This window comes from Carassius auratus, chromosome 31, assembly GCF_003368295.1.
Source record: "Carassius auratus strain Wakin chromosome 31, ASM336829v1, whole genome shotgun sequence".
Taxonomy (NCBI): domain Eukaryota; kingdom Metazoa; phylum Chordata; class Actinopteri; order Cypriniformes; family Cyprinidae; genus Carassius; species Carassius auratus.
In genome coordinates, this window is record NC_039273.1 from 18,347,431 (window position 1) to 18,374,472 (window position 27,042).

The following is a 27,042-nucleotide window of genomic DNA, read 5'->3' on the forward strand; positions in this document are numbered from 1 at the left end:
CGGGGGTCAATGAAACCCTCTCGTTGCTACGGGAATGCTTCTGGTGGCCCAACATGGCCTCGGATGTCAGGAGGTACGTGAGTGGATGTACCAGCTGCGCCATGTCCAAGAGTCCTCGCCACCTACCATCTGGCAAACTCCATCCTCTGCCCGTTCCCAATCGCCCGTGGTCACACCTAGGGGTGGACTTCATCACGGACCTTCCACCCTCTGACAATAACACATGTATATTGGTAATAGTTGATAGATTTTCTAAAGCTTGTCATCTTCTTCCTCTGAAGAGCCTACCCACTGCCATGGAAACGGCAGAACTGATGTTTAACCATGTCTTCCGGTACTTCGGCATCCCAGAAGATATCATGTCTGACCGAGGCCCCCAGTTCATCTCCCGAGTATGGAGAGCATTCCACTCCCTCCTAGATGTGGCCATCAGCCTGTCCTCCGGCTACCACCCCTAATCGAACGGGCAGACGGAGAGGAAGGTCCAGGAGATCGGACGCTTCCTCCATACCTTCTGCCACGGCCACCAGAACTCCAGGAACCAATTCCGGGGGTGGGCCGAGTACACACAAAACTCCCTCTGTCAACCCACCACAGGACTCACCCCCTTCCAGTGTGTACTCGGCTACCAGCCACCTCTGTTCCCCTGGTCAGGAGAGCCCTCGGATGTTCCTGCAGTCGACTACTGGTTCCGGGAGAGCGAGAGGGTCTGGGACACGGCTCATCACCAGCTACAGCGGGCACTTCGCAGATGCAGGACGACAGCCGACCTTCGCCGATCCAAGGCCGTCAGTACCAACCCGGTCAGAAGGTCTGGCTGTCCACCCGGGACATCCGCCTCCGTCTACCCTGCCGCAAGCTCAGTCCCAGATTCATTGGCCCGTTCACCATCACCCAGCAGATAAATCCGGTCACTTACAAACTTCAGCTTCCTCCTGAGTACCGGATTCACCCCACATTCCATGTGTCACTCCTAAAACCTCACCATCCTTCTGTTTCTCCCTCCACAGAACCTGGCGAGACGGAAGCCCCCCCTCCTCTCCTCCTAGATGATGGTGCAGCCTATACAGTCAAGGACATCCTGGACTCCCGGCGCCGTGGTGGGCAGCTGGAATACCTGGTGGACTGGGAAGGATACGGTCCAGAGGAACGTTCCTGGGTCCCACCCAACGACATCTTGTATCCCCCCTTACTGGATGCCTTCCATTCCATTCATCCCAATCGACCAGCTCCCAGGGGAAGAGGAAGCCCACCACGTCGTCGGGGTCCCCTCAGGAGCGGGCCCTGGGGAGGGGGGTACTGTTACAAATACGCCAGGTTCCGCCTCCACACAATCACAGCACACACCCTCACCTGAATACTGAGTCATCATCACCTGCTCCTCATCACCCACTCATCAGCGCTGCACCATAAAAGCCACACACACGCACTCAGTCTTCGTCCGGTCACGTTCGCGACAAGATCATTCCTGTATGCTTACTATTAGGACTAACTCCTCTTTTACTCTCTCTCTAAGGATTATTTCCGAAGGAACCTATTCCCCGAAGTGCGTGTGTGTGGTTCACCGATCCCTCAAGAAGTCACAGCCTTACCTGCACAGATCCAAACTCCCATTCACTCCTCACTACCTGCTCCTCTGCTTGTGTCTATTAATAAACATCTTCATCTGTAACTCCTCAGTCTCCCGAGTGATCCGTAACAGTCAGTCATTTCGTCTAATTCATGTGTATTTTTGGGTACAAATAGCAGTTGAGATAGATCATGCAGGTTATTTGCAAATCTTTCTTTGGTGGCTGGAACAACAGTTCTGCCCAGACGGTAACGCTGAGACCAGGGGCAGACTGGCCATCTGTGTGACCTGGAGAATCACAGAACGGCCGGTACTCCTCCTGTTTTCTGGGTAACACTGAGAACCACCCCCCCCCCCATCCGCCGCTACTCTGTTTTACACTCCAGTACTGTAGGTGGCAGCAATACACCTTTAAGTTGTAGGCCAGCTGCACTGGCTGTGGCCGCCAAGTAAGAATAAAAAGTGGAAGAGTAGGAAGAAATTACGTTAACGTTAGATAGAAGAAGCATAGAAACAAACAAACAATATGCATAACGCGGCCGGGGGTAAAAAAAAAAAAAAAAAAACGAAAAGAAAAGGGTGGGGCTGAGAAGGTGAGAGAACAAAAAGTGGAATTTCACTGAAGCTGCTAAATTTCCCAAACTAATATATAGCAATATTTTCCAGCAGCAGCACCTCGCAGTTAAATATTAGCAGCAGTGAAGAAGTGAGCCAGGCAGCTATGCAGCAACATGCCACCAGTGATGATGATGAGGGACAGAAAGATGAGCGGGTTCCACAGGCAGATCCAGATCCAAGTAAGAAACATGAGAGGAGAAAGAGAGTTACTTGCTAGGGATGATGTTAAGAAGTGATATTCAGGTTACTATTTTTAATGACCACAGTAGTTAAAACAGCTAAACTTCAACATTTTAGCTGTAAAATGTCACATGCAGTAGCTAATATTAAGAAATATGTTGCGCTTTTACTTTTAAAAATGTTGGTAACATTACAGTTAATGCTTACAAACTTTGAAGATTTTGAATACAGAAGTAAAATTTGTAATGGTGTATTTTCATTTAGATGTGGTATTATTATCTGTGCAGTAAGATTAATTAATTAATAACTGCATAAATTAAGATTATTAAGTAACAAATTCATTTTAAGACAGCATGGAATATATTGTAAAATATAATGTTATAACAGCATATTATATAAACTATTCCTTGCCATCTTGGAATAAAACCTGTTTAAAAAAAAATCCATTCCATAGTTGTTTATTCAGGTTGAGCTTAGACTAAGAGCAGAGAAAGACACCCACTCCAGGTCAACATCTAGTCAACATCAGTGCTATTGCTATAATTTGGATGGTATGGTATCATGAGCCACAATTAAAGTCTTGAGACACTCATGCCAGGCGTTATTGTTGTTGTTGTTGAGTTTACGAGCGCCGATTGCTTTGGGCCGGGCCTAGTCAAAGTCCAGGGCCGTTTTTTAGTCCCAGTCCATCCCTGGCTGAGACATATGGTTAATATCAGTTAGATGCAGCATGCACAATGCAAGGAAATGGTCTGTAATATCATCACTCTGAGGTACAATATCTATAGCAGTAAGATCGATTCCATGAGATATAATTAAATCTAGTGTATGATTAAAACGATGAGTGGGCCCGGTGACATTTTGCTTGACTCCAAGGGAATTTATTAGGTCAGTAAACACAAGTCCTAATGTATCATTTGTATTATCAACGTGAATATTAAAATCTCCTATGATTAGCGCCTTATCAACTGTAACTAGAAGGTCTGAGAGGAAATCTGCAAATTCTTTTAGGAATTCTGTATACGGCCCTGGTGGTCTATACACAGTAGCCAGAGCAAGAGATACATTAGATTTCTTTTGCATGTCTGACAGTGTAACATTTAGCAGAAGTATTTCAAAAGAGTTAAACCTGTATCCTGTTTTCTGGGTAACATTGAGAATATCACTATATAATGTTGCAACACCTCCGCCACGACCATTCTGACATGGCTCATGCTTATAACAGTAGACCAAAATAATCATTTGGTTTTAGCCAGGGTCAAGCAGAGTACATCAAAACTATTATCTGTGATCATTTCTTTTACAATAACTGCTTGGTAACTACTTTACATGTTTCTGGTTACGATAATATTTTTTTTAGATCCTACATTATATTTATATTTTGACCTCACTATTCGGGGAACAGACACAGTCTTAATAGTTTTTAAAGTGCAAGTACTTTTATCATTTAAGCGGGTGGAACAAAACTCATCATAATAGTTATTTGAGAATTGTCTTACTAGTCACTTCAGTCTCTCCATTTAGCAGAGAATAGCTTCTGGTTCATTTATGAACATACAACTGAACTTAGTTTTTTTGTGATTTTTAATTTGTGTTCTAAAAATGACAACAACATGGTGCACTAAAGATTATTGTGCAATTTAGAGATATGTGAAGTGGTCATGAGTACAGAGAAAACACATTGTGTCAACAATGTTGCCACAACTGCATCTGACATCACAATTAGTAAATGAATAAGAGTAAATGATACTGAGTGTGTAAATTAATATTTTACTAATGTAACAGTTAAGCAAATTGTGTTCTAAATGTACTCTGTCTAGTCTTTACAGTACATCTTAGAAAAGGTTCATGAAAGAACCTTAAATAGGTTCTAATATGAACCTTTTACCACAACAAAGGTTCTTAAAATAACTGCCAAATAACCAGTGGATCATTATAGTAGGGGAGAGCGGGGTCGAAAGTAACGTGGGACGAAAGTAACAAAGCGATTTTCTCCGAGCCTCTTTCTGCATTTGCATTCCCAGCTATGACAGTATACTCAGCATGCAATCCTTGAAGGAGCTGAGAAATATCATGTGATTTCCTCATTGTTTCCCGAAGTTAGGTCCGTAAAACTGTTTTCGAGTACAAAAAGTAAATTGTTGAAGCAGTAATTTTTTTTATTAGTCGTGTTGTTTTTCTCATTTCATGTGTCACAGTAATGATCAATCTACAGGTTATTTAGTGCTTTAACACAATCCTAAAGTTTGCATTTTCAATTTTTTTTTATATAAAATTAAATCGAGTTTAAATGTCAGGAGTTCCTGTCGGGACAAAAGTTGTTACTTTTGTCCCGCTACAGCCACAAAAAGTATTATTTTTGTTTTTAATAAAAATACATTGAAATTTACAATAAAAAAATACAGTCAGGTTTTAAGACATCTGATGAAACTTAAACTTAAATTTAAAATGAAAATATGAAAATGTAATTTAATAATTTTTTTTGCAAAGATAAAGGACAAAATGTGTTTGCAGTTACTTATTAACAAGGTCACAATCAGGTTTACTTAAGAAAAATAAGACTAACAGAAAAAAATCTAGCTTATATTATGTTACTTTTGACCCACCTGTGTGTTACTTTCGTCCCAACCGATGGGGTCGAAAGTAACAATGTGCAACTTATGTTCAAAGTGAAATTATACTGAAGTCTTTCTACATTTCTACAAAATACCACCTGGTATTGTTAGACCACACTTCTGAGTTACTGACCACAGCAGAAATATATCTCTGTCTACAACATTATCTTTTAAAATGAAGTTTTTCTGAAAAATGGTACTTTCGCCCCTGCTCTCCCCTACCTTTAAGTTCAACTTTGAATCTTTTTGATAGAAGTTCATTTTTGCACTTAAAGGTTCTTTTTTTGAACTCTAAAGGTTCAATCTCTTCTAAGAGTGTGAAGACGATTAGACTACATTTAATTTAATGGATGCGGTAATGCACCTGGATAATGGGTCCCCCAACAAAAAAAGGTTGAGAACCACTCAAGGCTGATCTCGTCCAATGGTTTGAGAACAATATCACCATCAAACACCCTCACGCGGTTTCAGTGAATGTGATTAATAATTAAATGGGGGCCGGTTTAAGGCTTATGGTGACTTATGGTTCTTAAGCAGATGGAAGGGTATAAATACTCTTAGTGCGTCTCTCCGTGATTCACTTTCGACAAAGCTCTTGGAAATCAAACATATCTGAAGGACATTTGAATATTATTTATTAATTTTTTTAACTCACCAAAAAGAATTTATAACAGCAGAAATGTCCGTAGTTAGCGCGCTGCCTTTCCTGAAGCCCATCCACATGAGAGCCCCGATCTCCCCCGGCCGCCAGCGCCGGCACACGCTCCCCGCCAGCGAGTTCCGCTCGCTCAACGCTGAGGACGCCATCAGCGTATTCGAAATCGAGAGAGAGGGTGAGATAAATCATTCTTTTTCATTTTGTGAATCTTCTTGTTCAGTAGTTAGGCTATTTGTATGAACTTCTTATCCAAGAGAAAAACAGTAAAGACTTATTTTAGTGTTAAATGTAAAATTGTATCAAATGTGTTACAATATGAATAAGTAGTCTACTAACCATAGAAAACTATATTATAAAACGTTTCTATAAAGCTGTTTTCTCATTTTATCTCTCAGCTTTTATATCTGTGTCTGGAGAATGTCCTCTTCACCTGGATGAGGTCCGGCACTTCCTAACCCTCTGTCCTGAGCTTTCTTTGGGCTGGTTTGAACAGGGGAGGCTTGTTGCTTTTATCATTGGATCACTCTGGGACCAGGACCGTCTTACCACTGTAATCTTCAAATCATCTATTCGTTATTGTCAGAAATGATTGATTAAAAATTGATATTCATGTTTTATTATATTTTAATGTGTTTTATTTCTTATAATTGGTGTACATGACTCATTTCAGTTATTCATTTTAATAGGATGCATTAACCCTTCATAAGCCTCATGGGTCTACGGTCCACATCCATGTGCTGGCAGTCCACCGGACCTTCCGCCAACAGGGAAAAGGATCTATCTTGCTGTGGCGTTACCTGCAGTATCTGCGATGTCTACCATATGTCCGCCGAGCCGTGCTCATGTGTGAGGACTTCCTGGTGCCTTTCTACCAGAAGTCTGGGTTTAAGGGGCAAGGTCCTTCTGAAATCTCCGTAGGGTCACTTACCTTCATCGAGATGTATTATCCTATAAGGGGACATGCATTCATGCGCCGTAACAGTGGCTGTTAAGGGATCACTTGTCATGTAGCTCTTTGGACCTTCTAAAGAAGCAGAGGGTGTGTTGAAGCAGCTTTTGGTTTTGGTCTAGATATAGATATTTTGTGGTCTATAGTGCTGTTTACGTCTACTTTTGTAAGCCTTGGTCAGCATAGCAAAAAATATTAGATACACATTAAAAAAAAAAAGGTGTGTGTGTGAGGGTGTGGGGTGGGGGGTGGACAGAGCAAACTGCATCCCACTATCTTATCTAAGATGGCTAAATATACATTTTTTGTTTATATATATATATATATATATATATTCATCATGTCAAACATTTTATTTTTTTTGCCTCAAAGTCAGGCTATCTAATAGGCTAGGTTTATATTTATTATTGTTTATTTTGTTTTATATTTGGTATGCACTTCTTTAGATTACATTTTTAATTAATCGTGCACATTTTTTAATTCATGACAGATCTTGTGTTGTGAGTTTGGGGGTTAAGGCTGGAAAGATAAAATAGTGGTTCAACAGTTAAACGTTCTTCTTTAGGGTAGTTTTTGTGTTCAGTGTCTTGTGGCTGCTTTAGATGTGTGTCTAATCTGTGGAAGCATTAAAATAGCATCAACTGAACACTTTTCCACTGTGATCTCTCATGAAAACAGCCACAAGAGAACATGCAGTGTTGTCTGTTATGTCTGTGAGTGCCAATGTTTAATATACAATCCCATAAACATGAGAAACTTTTAATGTGTTGGTTAGGCATTAGTACAATTTATTAATGTCCGATGTGCAGAGGTATGCTAAACAGAAATCATCAAAAAACACATGAGAGGGTTAAGACAGAAATCCACCACCTATGCCTTCACAGTCGTGAATCAAGATTTTGTACATTTTGTAATAAAAAAGAAATAAAGAATATATTTTTCAGAATGATTGCTCTCTGAACTTTGTGTAAACATCTGTAGCGTTCACAGGGTAATGATTCTGGAATGGCAATTTATTTATTTGTTAAAAGAGGCACAGAGAATTAGCCACATAAAAAAAAAAAAAAAATATATTAAACAAGCAAAGTGTGAAAGACATCATAAAGACATTCGTTTTACAAAAGAAAAAAAAGAAAAAAACATTTACAAACTTTATTTGTTTTATTATTACTTGAAGCACAACTTATTTGGTGCACCTCCAATCGTATTTGTACACCTTCAACACATTTAAATATGACAAAAATATTCCAGATTGTCAGATTCAAGAGAACTCCTATAGTCTATTAAGGCACAAGTGCTGTTCTCAGTAAACTATTGTGCACTGAATATCAATTAGAACGACAGCTGAATTTACTGAATTTAGCTGATACTACTATAAAAGGAGACCACAAATCCATAAGTGAATACACATGATTTCATGCATGTAATGTACCTATTAACATTAATAGCTGGTTGTAAACAAACTCCTCTGTTGAGTGCAAACAAGGATCTCTATTCTGAGCACAAAAAGGGATAGATAAAAATAATTAAATATTCAAATGACTTACGAAACATATGAAATGCACTGAGAAGTGAAATGATTAACAGAGCCTACTATTCAGGAAATTACTGCCACATCTATTTGATCTCATTTTTAGTTGTCTGAGGAAACATGCTTGTAATCCAGAAAAATAAGTATGGGGAGCTACACGAGTGAGTTCAATAATGTGGAACTAGATTTTACTAGCCTAGCCAGAGGTTTGTAGCGGTCTATAGAAGTACAAAATGTGACCTGAGAATAAAGTATTCTTTTGAACGTCACTGAAGTTTAAACAAACAAACAAACAAACAAAACAATCCATAGCCAGTTCAGTGGAATGACTATAAAAGATTTGTATTTTACAAGAACCTTATGTAGTTCACTGAAATGTTGTTTGGACAAATACAAAAAAGCTGAATTAACAGGAAATTAATCTTTATGTGAATGGTATTTTATATGTCAAAGATTGTAAGTGTGAAGTTAACAGAATTTTTTTTAAAAATCATGTATTTAAAAGTGTAAGCAGATATGACAGTATAAAGCTCATTGTTTACACAAACAATAATTCTGGAAGGACGTGTGCTGTTAGACATTTTAAGTTGAACACATCATAGTTTACCTGCACATTATTCAGAAATGTTCAGAACTGATTTTGGAATAAACTGACTATTGTACATTCTACTGGTTACAGAGATGCTAAACCTCAAATCTAGTCTGTGATTTGCTGTTTTACTGAATGTTGATGTTTTACTCAGTCCCTTGCAGTCCTTAGAAAATTCTTTAGTCTACAAAAAAAAAAGTTAGTGTACCACATGATCAATGTCATAGCGTTCACAGAACTTGCTGGTAAAAGGCAAGCAGGTAAGATGTTCTAGCCAATGCCAGTTTATAGGGTAAATGTAGAACCAGACAATAAGTGAAGACATCAACCCCACATAGACAAGCAGTGAAAACAAAATAAGAGCTCGTTTGCGGTACTTGTCTAAGGTGCCATACGTGACATATGGAAGAAATGTAAAGGACAGGAGAAGACCACTGAGGAAGCCAAAGATGTGAGCAATGTTGTCAATCCAGGGCAGAAGACCACAGAAGAAAAGGAAGAGAACAATGCCTAAAAGCTTCAGGAATGCCATCCATGGCTTTTCCAACATCTGCCAGGCCTGGAACAGCTCCACAAACAGACAGGCTAACAAACCGAACTGAGACCCTGCTGGACCAACCTATAGTATAAGAAAAAGATTGTCAGTAAAAATGTCAGTATCACAAATGGTAAAAGCACATTCCTTCAAGACACTTAATGCTAGGGATGCTGTAATCATTTGATCATTTCAATTGGGCACAATTTTAATGAATAATTAAATCTTTCTCCATTTCTGCCACCTACTGTATTGAGTTTTGGTTCCTTGCCACTGTCACCTTTGGCTTGCTTAGTTGGGGATGCAAAATCTCTGGCAATATTGTTGGCTTGATTGATTGCACAGACACTATTGGATGATGACATTACTGAATCATCAATGAACTAAATTAAAAAAAAATTGTTTGTTATTATCCTCTTGCATTATTGCCAACTATTTTGCTTTTTGACACTGTAAAGCTGCTTTAACACAATCCCTATTTTATTAAGGGCTATATAAATAAAGGTGACTTGACTTTCTTTAAAAAATATTTTAAATAATTTAACCAAAATTGAAAATTTAGCCTCCTTAGCATGTCACTACAAACCTCTATGATTTCAGCTAAAATGCTTAGTGGAATATCCAGGTTATTTTAAGGCTTCTAAAACCATAAATAGTTTTTTTTTTGAGGAAAAGTCTAAAATTGAAGTCAATATTCACTAAAAATCTTCCCTTCAACATATGTTCACTTCTTTGTTTGTATACATTTGAAAGCTTAGTGTACTCAACACCGTATTAAATAACATTTACAACAAAACATGCATAAGTGTGAAAAATTGCAATATTTCATGGGTCTACTGTCATATTCATATTGCAAACAAATTATAAACACAGAAGAGGTATGGGCTTCCCTTATTCATGCAAAATCATATAATCTTAGAAAACTTGTGTGCAAACTGCACAAGTCTTATTATTGTAATATGATTGTGCAAGATATCAGAAAGGTAGGATGACACTAACCAATTTAATGATGACCAAAAAGAAAGAAAGGGCTTGACTGGTCAGAAGAGTTACTGGGTAAGTGTTCCTGTAGCTCAAATGGTAGAGCACTGCGCTAGCAAGCAAGCAAGTGCAAGGTTGGGGGTTGGATTCCCCGGGAACACATGATATGTAAAAATTGATAGCCTGAATGCACTGTAAGTCGCTTTGGATAAAAGCGTCTGCTAAATGCATAAAATTATATTTTTAATTTACATTTTAAACAGCATTATGTCCTGATGTCCTTTGCCTCAATTTCTTGTATATAAGGAAAGGATGTATCAACCCCCATAAATTTTTTTTAAAATAAACATTGGGTTCCAACCAACATTAAACAGATGGTGACACTATGTTAATATTTGGTTAAATTATCTCTTTAAAGACCAGTGTTTAGACGATTAAGGTGACTTCCTGTTATGCTGGAACATAGCTTCAGTCTCTGATGTCATCTCGCAAACTGAAAGATGTGTTTTGTACACATTTTCAATGGGTACTAATTACGCCTTGTTATTATGCAAAAGGGAAGAGAAACAAAGGGCTGAGTGTCAGGCAGGTGCATAAACAGTGATTCAGATGGATAATGGTATAAATCTGAAAGCAGAATTGCAATTATTATTATTATTATTTTTTTTGTAACGTCAATACATGCCACTACAGGGTCAAATATGAATCCATTTAGCCATTTACAGCTATCAGTTGATGCAACCACTCTTTATTATGAGAATAATGCTAAAATATTAATCCGCTACAAATTGTTATATACTGTCTCAGTATTGGACCACTTATCTAAAATTACATAGGCATTTCTTTTAACTTAAATTTAATTTATATATATTTGTTGGCTGCACTTCCAAATCTCCCGTTCCACCAAAAAAATATCCCCCACACCATTACACCACCACCTCCAGGCTGAACCATTGAGACAAGACAGGATGAATCCATGCTTTCATGTTCTTTATGCCAAATTCTGACCCTATCATCTGAATGTCTCAGCAGAAATCAAGACTCATCAGACCAGGCAATGTTTTTCCAATCTTCTATTGTCCAATTTTGGTTAGCCTGTGCGAAATATAGCCTCCATATCCTGTTCTTAGCTGATAGGATCGGCACCTGGTGTGGTCATCTGCTGCTGTAGCCCATCTGCTTCAGGTAGGGCTGCTCCGATCACGATCGGCCGATCGTTATGCGCATCTAGTCAGTAAAGCCGGTTCTCTAATCAGCAGTAAATACCATCAGGTGAGTGATTTCACATTGAGTAGCTGTTATTACACAGAACCATTGTTAACTACGAAGATGCGCAAATCCACGTTCATTTTCAGCATTCATTTGCGCATCTTCTCAGCACCCCTAGCTTCAGGGTTCGACATGTTGTGCGTTCAGAGATGGTATTCTGCATACCTTGGTTGTAACAAGTGGATATTTGAGTAACTGTTGCCTTTCTATCATCTCTAACCAGTCTGCCCATTCTCCTCTGATCTCTGACATCAACAAGGCATTTTTGTCCACACAACTGCCACTCACTGGATATTTTCTCTTTTTCTGACCATTCTCTGTAAACCCAAGAGATGGTTGTGTGTGAAAATCCCAGTAGATCAGATCAGTTTTTGAAATACTCAGTCCAGCCTGTCTGGCACCAATGACAATTCCATGTTCAAAGTCACTTAAATCCCCTTTCTTCCCCATTCTGATGCTTGGTTTGAACTTCAGCAAGTCGTCTTCACCACATCAAAATGCCTACATGGATTGAGTTGCTGCCATGTGATTGGCTGATTAGCAAATTGTGTAACCAAGCAATTGAACAGGTGTACCAAATAAAGTGGCCAGTGAGTATATATACAGTACAGACCAAAAGTTTGGACACACCTTCTCATTCAAAGAGTTTTCTTTATTTTCATTTTTTTTAAATGAAATTTTCTTTATTTAAAATGTAAATTCACACCAAGGCATCAAAACTATGAATCAACACATGTGGAATTATACATGGAATTATATACAAAACAAAATAGTGTGAAACAACTGAAAATGTGTCATATTCTAGGTTCTTCAAAGTAGCCACCTTTTGCTTTGATTACTGCTTTGCACACTCTTGGCATTCTCTTGATGAGCTTCAAGAGGTAAGTCACCTGAAATGGTCTTCCAACAGTCTTGAAGGAGTTCCCCGAGAGATGCTTAGCACTTGTTGGCCCTTTTGCCTTCAGTCTGCGGTTCAGCTCACCCCTAAACCATCTCGATTGGGTTCAGGTCCAGTATATATATATATATATATATATATATATATATATATATATATATATATATATATATATATATAGTGAAAGCATGTCACTAATTAATACGTAGGACTCCAGTGACAAATAAATTAATCAAAGCACATTTCAAATAATTCCCGATATGTCCTATAGTTAAAAAATGTGGTCTATAGCCAACTCTTAGACAGCTCAAAAACATATATATAATAATTGTTCTTATTCTATTCCATGTTTACAAATATGGATTATCAGGACTGGTAAATAGCAGTGGTGAAAATCCAATGCAGAGGCCACTTGTGACCCGATTAGAATGACGTCAGGGCTGAAAAGGGTTGCTTGGGCAGATGGCTAATCTGAGATGTCTTACCTTTCTGCAAGGGCAGGAGAAGAGGAGTGAGACAGGAATGCTCTCTCTCTCTCTCTCTCTCTCTCTCTCTCTCTCTCTCTCTCTCTCTCTCTCTCACACACACACACACACACACACAGACATACATATACAGAAGTGCCACACCTTCCACAGTTCTCACGCTCACACACCAACGGCATGATTCCATGTCCCTGTCACACTTTAGGGAGGAGCTCAGTCACAGTATCAGACAGGAGTGTGAGTAAGGTCAATACGATTACACTACATGTGAGAGCTGATCCAATCCCTTTAAGAGGTACCTTCTTTGCCTACATGTTTCTGCCATATGTACATTAACTGACAGTCACCACTGATAAGCTCTTACTAAATATATTTTAGAAACGTAATTTTCTGTAAAGTCGCTTTGCAATGATTTGTATTGTGAAAAACACTATCAAATAAACTTAAACTGAAGTTAACTGAAAATGTAACTAAATTACTACTTTAAGCAACTTCGGGTTTGTACGGTGAAAATGTTATACTGGAGTGTTCAAACAGATCAGATGTAGGCACTTCTCTAAAGTAAAGTATTGAGCAGAATAGGTGTAGACAGGACAGCTCCACCACAACAAATCAATAAACGTGACTGTGGCAGGGGGGGCGTGGTTTAGCGAAGTTTGCAGCAGGAGAGAGGATCAGGAGACGAGCGGTAAGTGAGTGGTTTGGGCAGAAATTATTATCACCTGTTTCTTGTTCTAGTAGTTGGCGTGGAGAGGGTATAAAACGCCAGGAGAGACGGAAGCAAGGGAGAGAGAGTGGGACTGCTGACGGGAGTCGAGACCGGAAGCCGGAAAGCGAAAGCACCGAGTGAACGCAGCAAAATAGAAGTCACCATATGGTGTTTGAAAACGTTTGTTTAATTTCTGTTAATAAATATACGTCAGCAGTCCAGCCGACCCCTTGTCCTCTTCCTTACCCATTCAAGCTAACAACACTGGTGCCGAAACCCGGGAAGGAAGACGGACCGACGCCGCTTGCGGACATCATTTCGTCCCTCGCGGTCCTCCACCGCGAGCAACACCAGGCGCTGCTGGATCTGAGGACCGACCAGGAGCGACGGTTCCAGGCCATCGTCCAGGCCCAGCAGGAGGACCGCGAGAGGTTCCGGGGCTGGTTCGATCGGGAGGTTCGTGCTGAGACCGCCCGCCATGCACCTGCCACTGCACAAGATGGGGGCCCAGGATGATCCGGAGGCCTTCCTGGAACTTTTTGAAAAGGCGGCTGAGGCCTGTGGGTGGCCCCGTGAGCAGTGGCCGGTGCGCCTTATTCCCCTGCTCTCTGGCGAGGCCCAGGTGGCCGCACAACAACTGCCAGTGGCGAACCTCCTGGTCTTCGACGATCTGAAGAGGGCCATCCTCCAGCGGGTCGGCCGATCGCCCGAACAACACCGGCAACGCTTCCGCTCCCTGGACTTGGGCGAGGCCGGCCTACCCTTCGCGTTGGCCCAACAGCTCCGGGACTCCTGCCGCAAGTGGCTACTGGCCGAGGGAAGCGACGTGGAGCGTGTCATCGATCTGGTGGTGCTGGAGCAGTTCATCACTCGGCTCCCCAAGAAGACGGCCGAGTGGTTCCAGTGCCACCGCCCTGCGCCGCTGGAATCGGCCATCCACCTGGCGGAGGACCACATGGTGGCGTGCCCAGGGGTCGGCACACCCCCACCTACTAACTCTCTCTCCCCTTCTCTCTCTCCCCCTTCTCTCTCTCGCCCTGTCCCTCTCCCTAGGTCCCGTCCACCTGGCCCTCCTCGTGTCCCGCCCCAGGGGCGGAGCGGGACGGACCAAGGCCGTTTCGCATATACAAGGGCCCCGCCCAGGGGGGCGGGCCTCGGGGGTGCGGGAGGGGACAGTACTTCCGTCTCTCTGCTCTCTCCACGCCAATTCCCCTCTCCACTCCCTGCCATTGGGGCGGTGGGTAGGTCTGGGCTGGCCTGTTGGCGTTGCGGGGACCCGGACCCACGGGCCAACCCCGGTCAGGCTGGCGAGTACCAAATTCCCGTGAGTATCAAGGGGGGTACATACCCGGCCTTGGTGGATTCAGGATGCAACCAAACCTCAATCCATCAAAGCCTGGTTCAACCGGGGGCATTGGATACAAGCCGCGTGGTTAAGGTGCGGTGTGTACACGGGGATGTGGTGGAATATCCGGTCGTCCCAATTTTGATTCAATTTCGGGGACAAAAACATAGTGTGGAGGTGGCGGTTAGTCCCCACCTCCGGCATCCAGTAATTTTGGGGACGAATTGGCCCGCGTTTACAGTTTTATTGGGGTCGTTATGTGCGGATGCCTCTTGGGGAAATATGGCACGGAAGGGGACCGCGCGGGTGCAGGTGGGGGAAACTGAGCCAGGACCGCTGAGGCCGGCTTCAAGGGAACCGAGTGGAATCGGGAGACTAACTCTCTCTGACCATGATGACTTTCCCCTGGAGCAGTCTCAGGATGAGACGCTAAAACATGCGTTCCAGCAGGTCCGCACCATCGATGGCCAGCCTCTCCGACCAGCCCTTCCGCTCTCCTATCCCTATTTTGCCATTTTAAAAGACCGGTTGTATCGAGTGACCCAAGATGCTCAGACAAAAGTAAATACAACCCAGTTGTTAGTTCCAAAGAGCCGCAGGGAAATGCTTTTCCATGCGGCTCATTCTAATCGTATGGCGGGCCATTTGGGACAGGCAGCCACACTAAATCGCCTCATGACCCGATTCTTCTGGCCGGGCATTCATGACAACGTGCGCAGGTGGTGCGAGTCTTGTCCGTAATGTCAGTTGGTGAACCCACCGGCCGCCCCAAAAGCGCCGTTGCGCCCTCTTCCCATTAATCCAGGCCCCCTTCGAAAGAATTGGTATGGACCTCATCGGGCCACTTGAGCGATCGACACGAGGACATCGCTTTGCATTAATCATAGTTGATTATGCAACACGATATCCTGAAGCAGTGGCCTCTGCAACATTTCAGCTAAAAGTGTTGCGGATGCCCTGTTTCGTCTTATCTCACGGGTGGGGGTTCCGAAAGAAATCCTTACTGATCAAGGCACGGCGTTTATGTCACGTACGCTACGCAAACTATACGGATTGTTGGGCATTAAGTCGATTCGAACGAGCGTCTATCACCCACAAACGGACGGCCTGGTCGAACAATTTAATCGCACTCTTAAATCCATGATCCGTAAGTTCGTTCAGGAAGACGCCAAAAATTGGGATAGGTGGCTAGAGCCCTTGTTATTCGCTGTGCGAGAGGTCCCACAAGCCTCCACGGGGTTTTCCCCCTTCGAGCTTCTCTATGGACGCCAGCCCCGGGGGGTGCTGGACGTTCTGAGAGAAACTTGGGAGGAGGGACCATCTCAGGGCAAAAACGAAATTCAATACGTACTGGACTTGAGAACAAAACTCCACACATTGGGGCGGCTATTAAGGGAGAATTTGTTACAAGCCCAGGACCGCCAGAGTCGGCTGTATAACAGGGGAACTAGCTTACGTAAATTTGCACCGGGAGAGAAAGTACTTGTATTACTCCCAACGTCGAGCTCTAAATTATTGGCTAAGTGGCAGGGGCCGTTTGAGGTCGCACGCCAAGTCGGGGATCTCGATTATGAGGTAATACGGTCCGATAAGAACGGGGCGAATCAGGTTTACCATCTCAATCTCCTTAAAAAATGGAATGAGGCGGAATCAGTGATGTTGGCAATGGTGATTGGGGGGGGGAGGATGATCTCGGGCCAGAGGCGAATCTCAAACCACAATCCCTAGCCCTGGCTCCAGGTGGAGATCACCTCTCGCTGTGCCAACTCACTGATTTAACGAAGTTACAGGCAGATTTTGCCGATGTCTTTTCGCCCCTACCGGGCCGTACTAACCTAATTCAGCACCATATCGAGACCGAGCCGGGCGTGGTAGTTCACAGCCGGCCGTATCGCTTACCTGAGCACAAGAAAAAAGTAGTTCAGGCTGAATTAGGCGCTATGCTTGACATGGGGGTAATAGAAGAATACAACAGTAACTGGGCGAGCCCGATAGTTTTAGTTCCGAAAACGGACGGCTCAGACCGGTTCTGTGTGGATTATCGCAAGGTGAATACTGTGTCGAAGTTCGACGCGTATCCAATGCCGCGGGTTGACGAGTTGCTTGATCGGTTAGGCACGGCTCGCTTTTATTCGACATTAGACTTAACGAAGGGTTATTGGCAGATCCCCTTGTCTCCATTATCCAGAGAAAAAAACAGCTTTCACAACGACGTTTGGTTTACACCAATTTGTTACCCTTCCCTTTGGCTTGTTCGGGGCGCCTGCAACCTTTCAGCGCCTCATGGATAGAATCTTGCGGCCCCATGCGGCATATGCGGCTGCCTACCTGGATGATATCATTATATTCAGTAATGATTGGCAGCGGCATATCCAGCATCTGAGGGCTGTTCTGAGGGCGCTGAGAGGAGCGGGCCTCATGGCCAACCCAAAGAAGTGTGCGATTGGGCGAGTGGAAGTAAGGTATCTGGGCTTCCACTTGGGGCATGGACAGGTGCGTCCCCAAATTGATAAGACAGCCGCTATTGCGACCTGCCCACGTCCCAAGACCAAAAAGGAGGTGAGGCAGTTCTTGGGGCTGGCGGGATATTATAGGCGGTTTATTCCTAATTATTCGGACCTCACCAGCCCCTTGACTGACCTCACTAAAAAGGAGACGGAAGCAAGGGAGAGAGAGTGGGACTGCTGACGGGAGTCGAGACCGGAAACCGGAAGCCGGAAAGCGAAAGCACCGAGTGAACGCAGCAAAATAGAAGTCACCATATGGTGTTTGAAAACGTTTGTTTAATTTCTGTTAATAAATATACGTCAGCAGTCCAGCCGACCCCTTGTCCTCTTCCTTACCCATACGAGCTCACAACAGTGACATTCTATTCTTTTGAGTCAGAAGACTAAAAAGAGCATTTATGTAGATGTGTAATGTTTATTTATTTATTTATTTACAGCACTTTTTATCAAACAAGCTAAGCATTCAAACTACATTAATTATACTAAATAAGTTATTTAGTAAAAAAAATTGTTGTGATATTATATTATCTAGTATGGCAATTACTACAGTGATTTACAAATCATTACTAATATTTGTCAGAACAGGCTTGAAATTTCAAAGGGAACAAAGAAGTTATATCAAGAAAGGGAAAATTAATCAGTATGTTGAAAGATACCGTGCAACTAACCGAAATGGGTAATCAGATAATGAGAAAAAAATTAGACAAAAAAACTCAGCTGAAGTATCCAGTTCACTCACCACTGAAAAGAGTTGAGTGCATTGTATTTTCGGATAGAGCATTACACAAATCGTACTTGCATACTATACTGCAAATGCTGTAGGAAATCCAGGAATTCCATGATTCAAAATTTACTATGCACTATGTAAAGTGTAAAATGATGTCTATATACTGTAGAAATGTATAGTATATGATATTCTGCACAAGTAATTATCTTGCTAAAGGTAATTGTTGCAGTGACCTCACTTCCTCTATGAGCTTTTTTATTTTTTCTGCAAGCTCAGCAGTGCTTTTTAGTATGTCATAAACATAACTAATCCATCCCTAACAAGAGAAGTGCATTCCAACTTTCCGTCAGCACATAAGAATGGAGATAAGAGCCTGGATTAGCCAAGGGCTAATAAGCAGATAACACACGCCGATCACCAGATCTACATGACACAGATACAGGTAAAGAACATGCAGTGCCAGAACGGAAGGTGACAAACTTAGTATATTGGGCATGTTCAGTATGTCTTGGTAAGTGTGGGGTAAATAGACAGAAAACTGTCAAACACAGTGCTAAAACTCAATCTGTAACCATAAGTTCTGCTAGTATCAGTACTATAAAATGCATTACTATATCACTATTATGATGTTAGGTAAACATCACCATGAATCCCCAAACTCTGGGCCATCATCACTTTAATGTAGATGGATCTTAAGAGTGATTTAGGCAGATTGTTGTTAACTGCCTTGCACACAAATGTGTCAGGAGACACTGTATAACAGTCCCTTTAATAAGTCTTAATGAATCTGCAAAAATCAAACAGTAGGGACTGAGCCTCACAATGCAAACTACATTATCACCAATGTTGGTGGCAGCAGAAGATATAGAGTGGGTTTTCCTCTTTATTTCCTGGTAATTTTTTAGTAAAAACCATAACTGACTATATTGTACTGTATTTTCTACAGAAATGTTTGAGAATATCGTGGGTCGTGGAATTTCTGGACTTCAAATAAATCTCTTGCTTTTATATTCTCCATACTGAGAAATATGGAATAGTGTAATTGAAATGGGACATCAAGCAGTGACCACAGCAAATAGTTCCTTCAGAAAGCAGTTTCATTTATGTGAACTGCCATTCAAATTGTGAAAAAGAAATTGTTTCAGCAACTAAAACGTGCACATCCCATTATACATTTGTTTTAATCTAAAACCTTTATGTTGGAAAAAAGAATGATAATTCATGTTATTCAGCAACCACCAAATGTTTCCAATTATTTGGAGTTCCTGGAATTCCCTGTTACCAGGAATTTCATCTATGGAAGCTGATTACTTTGAATTGGAAAAAGATTGGACTGCAATTCCAATTTTAATGTAGACTACTGAAACAAAGCAATCAAGATACAACTAATTAATGTGATATTAGAAGTGAATTTGTGGAATGCATAAGTTATGATTGCTGGTTTGTATTTCAGAATGCCTTTGCTATAAACTGGATTAAACAGGTTTGTTTGAGTTTTAACAGATTTGTGGAGGGGAGCTGAGGTAACAGGAGGTTGAATAAGGGTAATAAAAGTGGCTTTTGGTTACATCTGATGTTGTACAAATCGGGTAAATGTCTACCAGATAAGGACAAAAAGTAACAATTAAAGGCAGAGAAAAGGCAGTAACAGAGGAAAGCTGAGAGAGATAGGCCACTGGGGGAACCTTTTACCCTCCAGACAGAGTTATTTATTTCACCCAGTAATCCCAAACAGCTTCTCGGTTAAATGAATTAAGCTTCTGTACTTGGCAGATTTAATTGGGGGCACATTCCTCTGTCCTCTTCTTTTCCTGCCTCGCTTTCTCGCTCTCTCTCACTTTCTCATTTGGCCATTTCTCTTTTTCCCCAACAATAAATAACTAACTACCTTACAGTAAATAAAATAAACAGCCTAATCTTCCCATAAGTAGATAATGTTTTGCAGATAACAGAAACAAATTAAGAAACAGTTGACAACAATTCAAGAAATTTAAGAATAAGTAACTTTAAATATGAGGTAACTCCTTCACTTCTCTTTGGAGTTTATATTAAATTACACTATAAAGTGTATGTTTGTGATGTTAAAGGATGATTATTAACATTCACAAGCATATCCTGAAAGTGAAGGGTTGTTCTGGGTACAATACAAGTTCAGCTGGCAACTGCCATAGACATTATGTTTCGACTCATCCATCAATTGGTAAAAACAAAAAAACAAAAACATTTTAATAATGCGTTATGAAAGGGAAATCTACGGGGTAATGCATGTCACAGAGCGTAGAAGTAGAAATATTTATATTATAGTATTACAAAGACCTTTATTGAAAGTGTGTCAGTTGTGTCAAATGTATACCTTTTTTTAAACCAAGCATCAGACAAGTAGAAATGCCAGAGATATTTTTTTAACTTAAATCGTATTAAATCTGGAACATTACTAAATGGGAAATATGTGTTGGCATGGGATCATTTCAATGCAATTCAAACTTTTAGCTTAAGTTTAAACTGTGCAGTAGACTTATGCCATACCTCTGCTCTGTATGGTAGGAAGAGGGCACTGGCAAGGTTTCCTGTAATACCACTGACAATGTAGATGATGGAAATGCGTAACCAGCCAGCTAGTTTCTCTAGGTCTCTGAGTACAGTCATTTGGAAGATCACAGACACCAGACAATGCAGTAAACTGAAAAGCAATCACATGGGCATGGGTCAAAGAAATTGTCAATAACATTTTAATGTTAATTGTCATATCTATTAATAGTCTCAGTCGTCCTCGCCTTTCATGTACAGAGATCAGAAATTGAGGAAGAGTGTATTGATAAAGATCTAAACCTTACCCAGCATGAAGAAAAAGGGAGAGCCACAGTCTATAGAATTGATCTGGGACATTGGGGTTCAGGAATGGCAACAAGCCACACACATCATTCAGGCAGTGAACCTGTGAGGATACAGATGTTTGAAAAATAAAAATGTCCTTCCTCAAACTTTTACTATTAATTCTGTCCAATGAAGTCTATATGCAAAAAACAGTGCACTATTGTCTGGACCTTGATGGCTGACCTGAAAATATATGCTTTCAATGTGAATGGATACCTGTGAACACAGTGTGGCCTCCTCATGGAAATATCCACGCATGAAGTGGCAATACTCCCAAGTTGTAATCTCACATCTTTATAAACAAATGAAAATAGAACCGTTAAACTGCATAAAAACATAGTTGAAAAAATAAATCTGTCCGATCAAGAGTAACCGAATGCAACTCTGTTTAAATGCTACCCCCGCCCCCCCCAGAAAAAAACGAAATTCTGTAATTCTCTCACATTCAAGTTTATTCTTTATATTCTCTAAAACCTTTCCCATCTACCGCAGCTCTCAAATTTAATGTGTTCACATGTATTGAAATGTGTTGATAGTTATGGTGGATGACAAGATTTTAAGTGAAAATAAATTTAAGTCAGTTCATGGCACAAACCCTTTTGTTATTTCACTTTTGAGGGAATTATTTATTTAAAGCCAATTACTCTGAATGGAACTAGATGGTGGAACTAGCTTTTGAAAGTCAGCATATGGTGTTTACAGGTTTAATGCAAAAAGCCAACATTTAAACCTTGTTTTTAATTTTTTGTAATTTTCCTTACCTTCCTTTTGTTCCAATACAGCACGGCCTGCCCTTTAGTGTGCAGTCCATGTGTTTGTATCCGGTGTGGTTCCATGTTTTAGGGTATGTACAAATCTGCAATAGTGGTGTGAGGAACAATAATAAAGGCATAAAAGTCCATATATATCGATATCAAAAAGATAATACTGTAGTTATTAATATAATTTTAAAACTTAAGCATTAAGGTAATAATTCTATTCACTTTATTTATTGTTTGTCTTCATTCTCTGAATTGGCAAACATAATAATAATAACAATAATACAATTTTAAGACATTTAGAGACTTAAATTAAGGTAAGTTTTCTCACTGGCCACTCTGTGATGTTATCAGACCAAACATGTGGTCCTGATGAGGCTGGCTCTTCACAAGTCCTACTCCCGACATGGATTGCAAAAACAAAACAATGTTTTAAAAAAAATTATCAAACATTTCTTCGCACAGTGAGAGATATTTCATTGAAAGATACCTTGGGTCCTGATGGCAGACTGCACGTGAAGATTCCACGTTGTCTTTATTCTCTTTGTTCCATTTTATAAATGTTGCTAAAGTCTCCTAGGATCAGAAAAGAACAAAAATGTATTTAGCAGTCATTTAATTATCTTAAAGAAATAAATCAAGACATCTTTATACTTTCAGGTCATAATGAATTAAAGTAATTAAAAGCAATGTTCAGTTTGATTCCTCAAGGTGGTAGACAAGAGCTTTGTTTGAAATGTATGACTAATAGATACACAACTCCTTTTTTGTTTGTGTATACATAAAGTAAGATTATGTGCAGGTGTACATGTGGAGTGTTTAGGTGCATGTATGTGACACAGTCAAGTCACCTTTATTTGTATAGCTCTTCATACAGTACTGATTGTGTCAAAGCAGCTTTACAGTGTCAAACAGGAAAATAGTTAGTCAATAATGCAAGAGGACAATAGTCATCTTTCAGCTAAAGTCGGTTTACTGATGATTCACTGATGTCATCATCCGGTTCAGCACTCTTCTAATAGTGTCTGTGCAATCAGTCAAACGTCCCCAACTAAGCAAGAGTGGCAAGGAACCAAAACTCTATAGATGAGAGAAATTGAGATAAAACCTTAGGAGAAACCAGGCTAAGTCGGTGGGGTTGGGGGTTGGGCAGTTGTCACAGGTTTAAGATTGTTTTTTATTGTTACACACACACATACATATATATATATATATATATGTGTGTGTGTGTGTGTGTGTGTGTGTGTGTGTGTGTGTTATATTACCGAACAGTCATCACTCTGGGTCTGTACACATCCAGAACCATCATTCTGTACACAGCAGCCAGACTCTCTTTCTAGATCTTTGGCTTGCTCTGCTAGCTTCGCTATTTGACTGTCTCGTCTGAGGCATGGAGAAAATTTTGCTCCCAAGTGGATCAGATCCTCCTATGGAACAAATAACACAGCAGCAGTGAACAGAGGTTTATACACAGATGCCGCAAAGAGTGCAATTAAAGTTTTGTCAGAAATACTAGTGTAACAACAGTAGAACAGCTGATTGTTTCACCCTAACAACCATAGACATTGTTCCCATATTAATATAAGTTATTCTTTCTATTACAAGAGAGGCAAAAAAATTTCTTCCACAGAATCTGAGTATCAGATTCTCTGTTTTATGTCTCTATCAGATGAGCATCAGATTCTATGTTTTATATATGTATTCTATATCAGATTCGTCAAGTTTTTCTCCAAAGTTTGCATGCCTGTAACTCAAGAAGTATTAAAGATATCTTAATATCCTTTAAGATTTCAAGGTTTTAAGGTTTTATTTTAAGGTCCTATATGGTTCAGTGCCAGTGATTTATATATGGCTCCAGGAGTAAATTGTTAAATCATACACATTTTCAGTGGTCAAAAAAACAAATGTGGGGTCACTGCATTCAGCTGAAACTTTTTCTCTTCAAGAGGAAGATCTGAATAACAAACAGTCTGGAGCCCAATGTGACTCAATGCCCAATTTATTGAATTTTACCCATTTTCAGTGGTTGAAAACCAAATGTCACTCACTTTGTATACAGCTGCTACCTCAAAAAACATTGTATTTAAAGGAGAATGTCTCAAGAATAAATAATGTTGGAACTAGACATTTAGCTTTTTTCCCTCTATGAAAAAAACTTTCAGGGATATTTGTATGAAGGGATTTTGTACATTTAAAGGACATCACACAGTGCCTGAAAAAGGGGCTAACTTACTAACATAACCGACGTGACCACCTGCTTACACAGGAAGCATGCCTTCTGTTGGAAGTTACCTAGCTGGGGACTATTTTCAGGCACTGCGTAATATCACTGCACCTGCTGCACCCATGGTACAACAGCAAAGTTCCTTGATTATTATGCCGGAATGAGAGTATAGTTCCTAGCCATATCGGCCTAGAAAATCTGAACTTTTCATTTCGTCTTAGTACACGATGTAACTACAGAAGAGTCCAGTTTTAAATAGGAAAAAAATTTAAACTCAAACATAAAAATAAAAACATTTTGAGATGCTAAAGGTCTAATCAGATTCAATGATCTAAGCTAAGCTGCGGCTAAAAGTGCTACCGCCAGACCCGGAGATTGGCTGGATGGATTTGAAAATGGTAAAACTGTTTAACTCTTGGGGAGTTGGAAAATGAGCCTATTTTCAAAAATAGTGGAGGGTTCCTTTAAAAGCTTCTGAAGCTACAAATAGTTCAAACATGCAGTATTGTAACTATGTTTGAAACAACTCCCTCGCCTTATAGGAAAGTGTGGTTGCTCTTCCTATACATTTTATTCAAAAACCAAGATTTGTCACACATGAAATACTTATGCAACATGTGAAAGCATAGCTATAGACCAAGTAGTTTTCACTGCTAAGGGACATATTTGGCAGAATCACTGACAGTAAATCAAACTTTTACACATTTAAGGTCTCTCACACCTAAAATAATTAACACTGGGTAATTCTAAACCCCAGGTAAATGAGATCCTAGTTAATCTTATTTTGTTTCACACTGCTGACACTTTACCTGGAGCTAACAATTAATCCTGGTTATGCATAATATGAAGTGTCACATTATACAACCCCAGTTCCAGAAAAGTTTGGACGCTGGGTGAAATGCAATAAAATAAAACATTTATAATTTGTTCTTTCTCTTTAACATTTATTTAAAGTACTAAGCAAATAATTCAAATGTTTTCACTGGCCAACTTAATTTTATTTTGCAAATATTAACACATTTTAATTTGGATGGCTGCAATACACTCCGAAAAGTTGGCACATAGGCAAGTTTAACACGGTATGACATCAACTTTCCTTTAATTACAATGTTTAATTGTTTGGGAATTGGTGATACTAATTGTTAAAATTTTGAAAGCAAATTTTTTGACCTACCTCACTTGATACAAGACTTGAGATGCTCAACAGTCTTTGATCGTCGTTGTCAGATTAACCTTTCCATTTATAAATAATTCAATTTTCAAAAGGAGACAGAACTGGACTGATCTAGTATATTCACTCTGTGTCTACGAAACCACTCTGTTATAGCACATGCAGAATGAGACCTGGGATTGTCTTGATCTAATAGCCATTGAATTCCCATGAAAGATGTCATTTTGATGGCATTATGTGTCTCTGTACAATTCCAGTATATGCCATCATGTCAATGGCACCTTCGCACATATGACAATCACCCATGCCATTTGCTCTGCTGCACCTCATACCATGACAGACATTTCCTTTTGCATCTGTCACTGATTAAAGTCTGGATGGTCCCTTTGGGCTTTGGGACTGATAACTCAATGTCTATTTTTCCCAGTAACAAGTGGAAATCTGGACTCCTCAAACCACAGCGCACATTTAAATTCTTTTTGACTATCTGAGATGAGCTCTGGCCCAGAGAACTCCGTGGCATCACTGCATAGAACTAATGTTTAGCTTTTCCTAGAGTAACAGGGATTCAGGTTGCATGTATTGATGCAGCGACAGACTGTGTTAAGTGACAGTGGTTTTGAACTATGACCGCCCAGACTTACACTTTCTTATGCAATGCCATCTGAGGACACAAAGGTCATGCACATTAAGGTTCCCTGCATTGCCTTACACTGACTGAAATTTCTCTGAATTCCCTGAATATTTTCAAAATATTATGTATGTTAGTTGTTGAAAGACCTAAATTCTTAATGATTTTTTATTTGCTTCACACTTTTCTCAAGAAATTTGGCACAAAGTGGTAAGCCATGATCCAGCTTTTCTTTTTAAAAAACTGAGATGCTCCTTTTATACCCAAACATGATACCCGCCCATTACCAATTCACCTGCTTACTATGAACGGTTTCAAAATTGTTTAATTTTGATATTATATAAACTTTTCACTTTTATTTAGCCTCTGTCCCAACTTTTTGGGAGTGTGTTTTAGCCATCAAAATCTAAATTTGTTTTTAGATCCTTACACTGACATTTTTTTGTAAATCTACATTTACAAAATACATTTTAGTTTGCCAGTGAAAATTGGAAAAAACTGGAAAAAATGTATTTGTGCTTTTGTGAATTAAATCACAGATTCTGTATGTTATTGCATTTTACAAAACATCACAACTTTTCTGAAATTGGGGTTGGTACATTCCTAAACCCTGGGTTACTGCTATTATTTGCATACTTTACTTGAAGTGTCAACATTCATGACTTGATAAACAAAAATTCACAACAGGTTTTCATCCAATGAAAATGGGTAGGATTCAACAAATTGGACACTATGTCACATTAGGCTTCCCATATCTCTGGGACTGAAAAATATATGGGCTTTTAAAGAAAATTTTATTGAGAACCAAAGACTAAATTCTCAAACCCAAAGAGATATTCTTTATAAAAGTTAAGACCTGTCAATGCCATCCTAAAACGCCTCATTTAAATATGACCCCACGTCTACATCACTGTGTAGGAAGATTTGCATAACACCGCCCAAATGTTCATGCAAAGAAAGAAGGCATAACTTTTATCCTCACTTTAGTATTTTTGCTGCCGACGCTGCCATGTCGTGGAGACGCTGTGTTTCTTTGTGAAAGAGGAACTACCTTGTTTGGTCGTGCAAAAGAGGACACAACTAGAAATCAGTGGTTAATTTGTATTTCCAACACCATTCCAGAATAGTTTCAACCAAATATTTAGATCTGTACAACACATTTTTCGTAGGATGAGGACTGTGTCCTGGGAGAGTAGTCTATAATGCCGCTTTTCTGAA

At 40.2% G+C, this 27,042-nt stretch overlaps 3 protein-coding genes across 4 annotated transcripts in view; 1 reads left to right on the top strand and 2 right to left on the bottom strand.

Annotated features, from left to right (window-relative positions):
- Positions 1 to 5,547: 5,547 nt before the first annotated feature.
- aanat1 (arylalkylamine N-acetyltransferase 1) lies at positions 5,548 to 7,536 on the top strand. Its single transcript, XM_026213978.1, has 3 exons — positions 5,548 to 5,816; positions 6,037 to 6,191; positions 6,328 to 7,536. The coding sequence occupies exons 1-3, from the start codon at positions 5,663 to 5,665 to the stop codon at positions 6,631 to 6,633; spliced, it is 615 nt and encodes a 204-aa protein (XP_026069763.1). The 5' UTR covers positions 5,548 to 5,662; the 3' UTR covers positions 6,634 to 7,536.
- Positions 6,909 to 27,042, bottom strand: part of LOC113050723 (inactive rhomboid protein 2) — a 59,071-nt gene continuing 38,937 nt past the window's right edge. For both annotated transcript variants that reach the window (XM_026213975.1, XM_026213976.1), the window contains 8 exons: positions 23,064 to 23,225; positions 22,289 to 22,374; positions 22,130 to 22,193; positions 21,802 to 21,896; positions 21,257 to 21,332; positions 21,001 to 21,101; positions 20,693 to 20,846; positions 6,909 to 9,329 (listed from right to left, as the gene is read on the bottom strand). In XM_026213975.1, the coding sequence (XP_026069760.1) occupies positions 8,910 to 9,329; positions 20,693 to 20,846; positions 21,001 to 21,101; positions 21,257 to 21,332; positions 21,802 to 21,896; positions 22,130 to 22,193; positions 22,289 to 22,374; positions 23,064 to 23,225 (1,158 nt within the window). In that variant the 3' untranslated portion in view covers positions 6,909 to 8,909. The remainder of the gene's footprint in view (positions 9,330 to 20,692; positions 20,847 to 21,000; positions 21,102 to 21,256; positions 21,333 to 21,801; positions 21,897 to 22,129; positions 22,194 to 22,288; positions 22,375 to 23,063; positions 23,226 to 27,042) is intronic.
- Positions 12,941 to 15,534, bottom strand: LOC113050724 (uncharacterized). The gene is made up of 2 exons (XM_026213977.1): positions 14,314 to 15,534; positions 12,941 to 14,280 (listed from the first exon to the last, which is right to left on the bottom strand). The coding sequence occupies exons 1-2, from the start codon at positions 14,815 to 14,817 to the stop codon at positions 13,843 to 13,845; spliced, it is 942 nt and encodes a 313-aa protein (XP_026069762.1). The 5' UTR covers positions 14,818 to 15,534; the 3' UTR covers positions 12,941 to 13,842.

What these genes read in the sequence shown, in the direction of transcription:
- aanat1 (XM_026213978.1), top strand. Translation starts at nt 5,663, where the DNA reads ATGTCCGTAGTTAGCGCGCTGCCTTTCCTGAAGCCCATCCACATGAGA. An exon ending in ATTCGAAATCGAGAGAGAGG is followed by an intron (nt 5,817 to 6,036) that starts GTGAGATAAATC and finishes TTTATCTCTCAG; the next exon opens with CTTTTATATCTGTGTCTGGA. An exon ending in ACCAGGACCGTCTTACCACT is followed by an intron (nt 6,192 to 6,327) that starts GTAATCTTCAAA and finishes TCATTTTAATAG; the next exon opens with GATGCATTAACCCTTCATAA.
- LOC113050724 (XM_026213977.1), bottom strand. Translation starts at nt 14,817, where the DNA reads ATGGCAGGGAGTGGAGAGGGGAATTGGCGTGGAGAGAGCAGAGAGACG. An exon ending in CCAAGTCCAGGGAGCGGAAG is followed by an intron (nt 14,281 to 14,313) that starts CGTTGCCGGTGT and finishes GATCGGCCGACC; the next exon opens with CGCTGGAGGATGGCCCTCTT.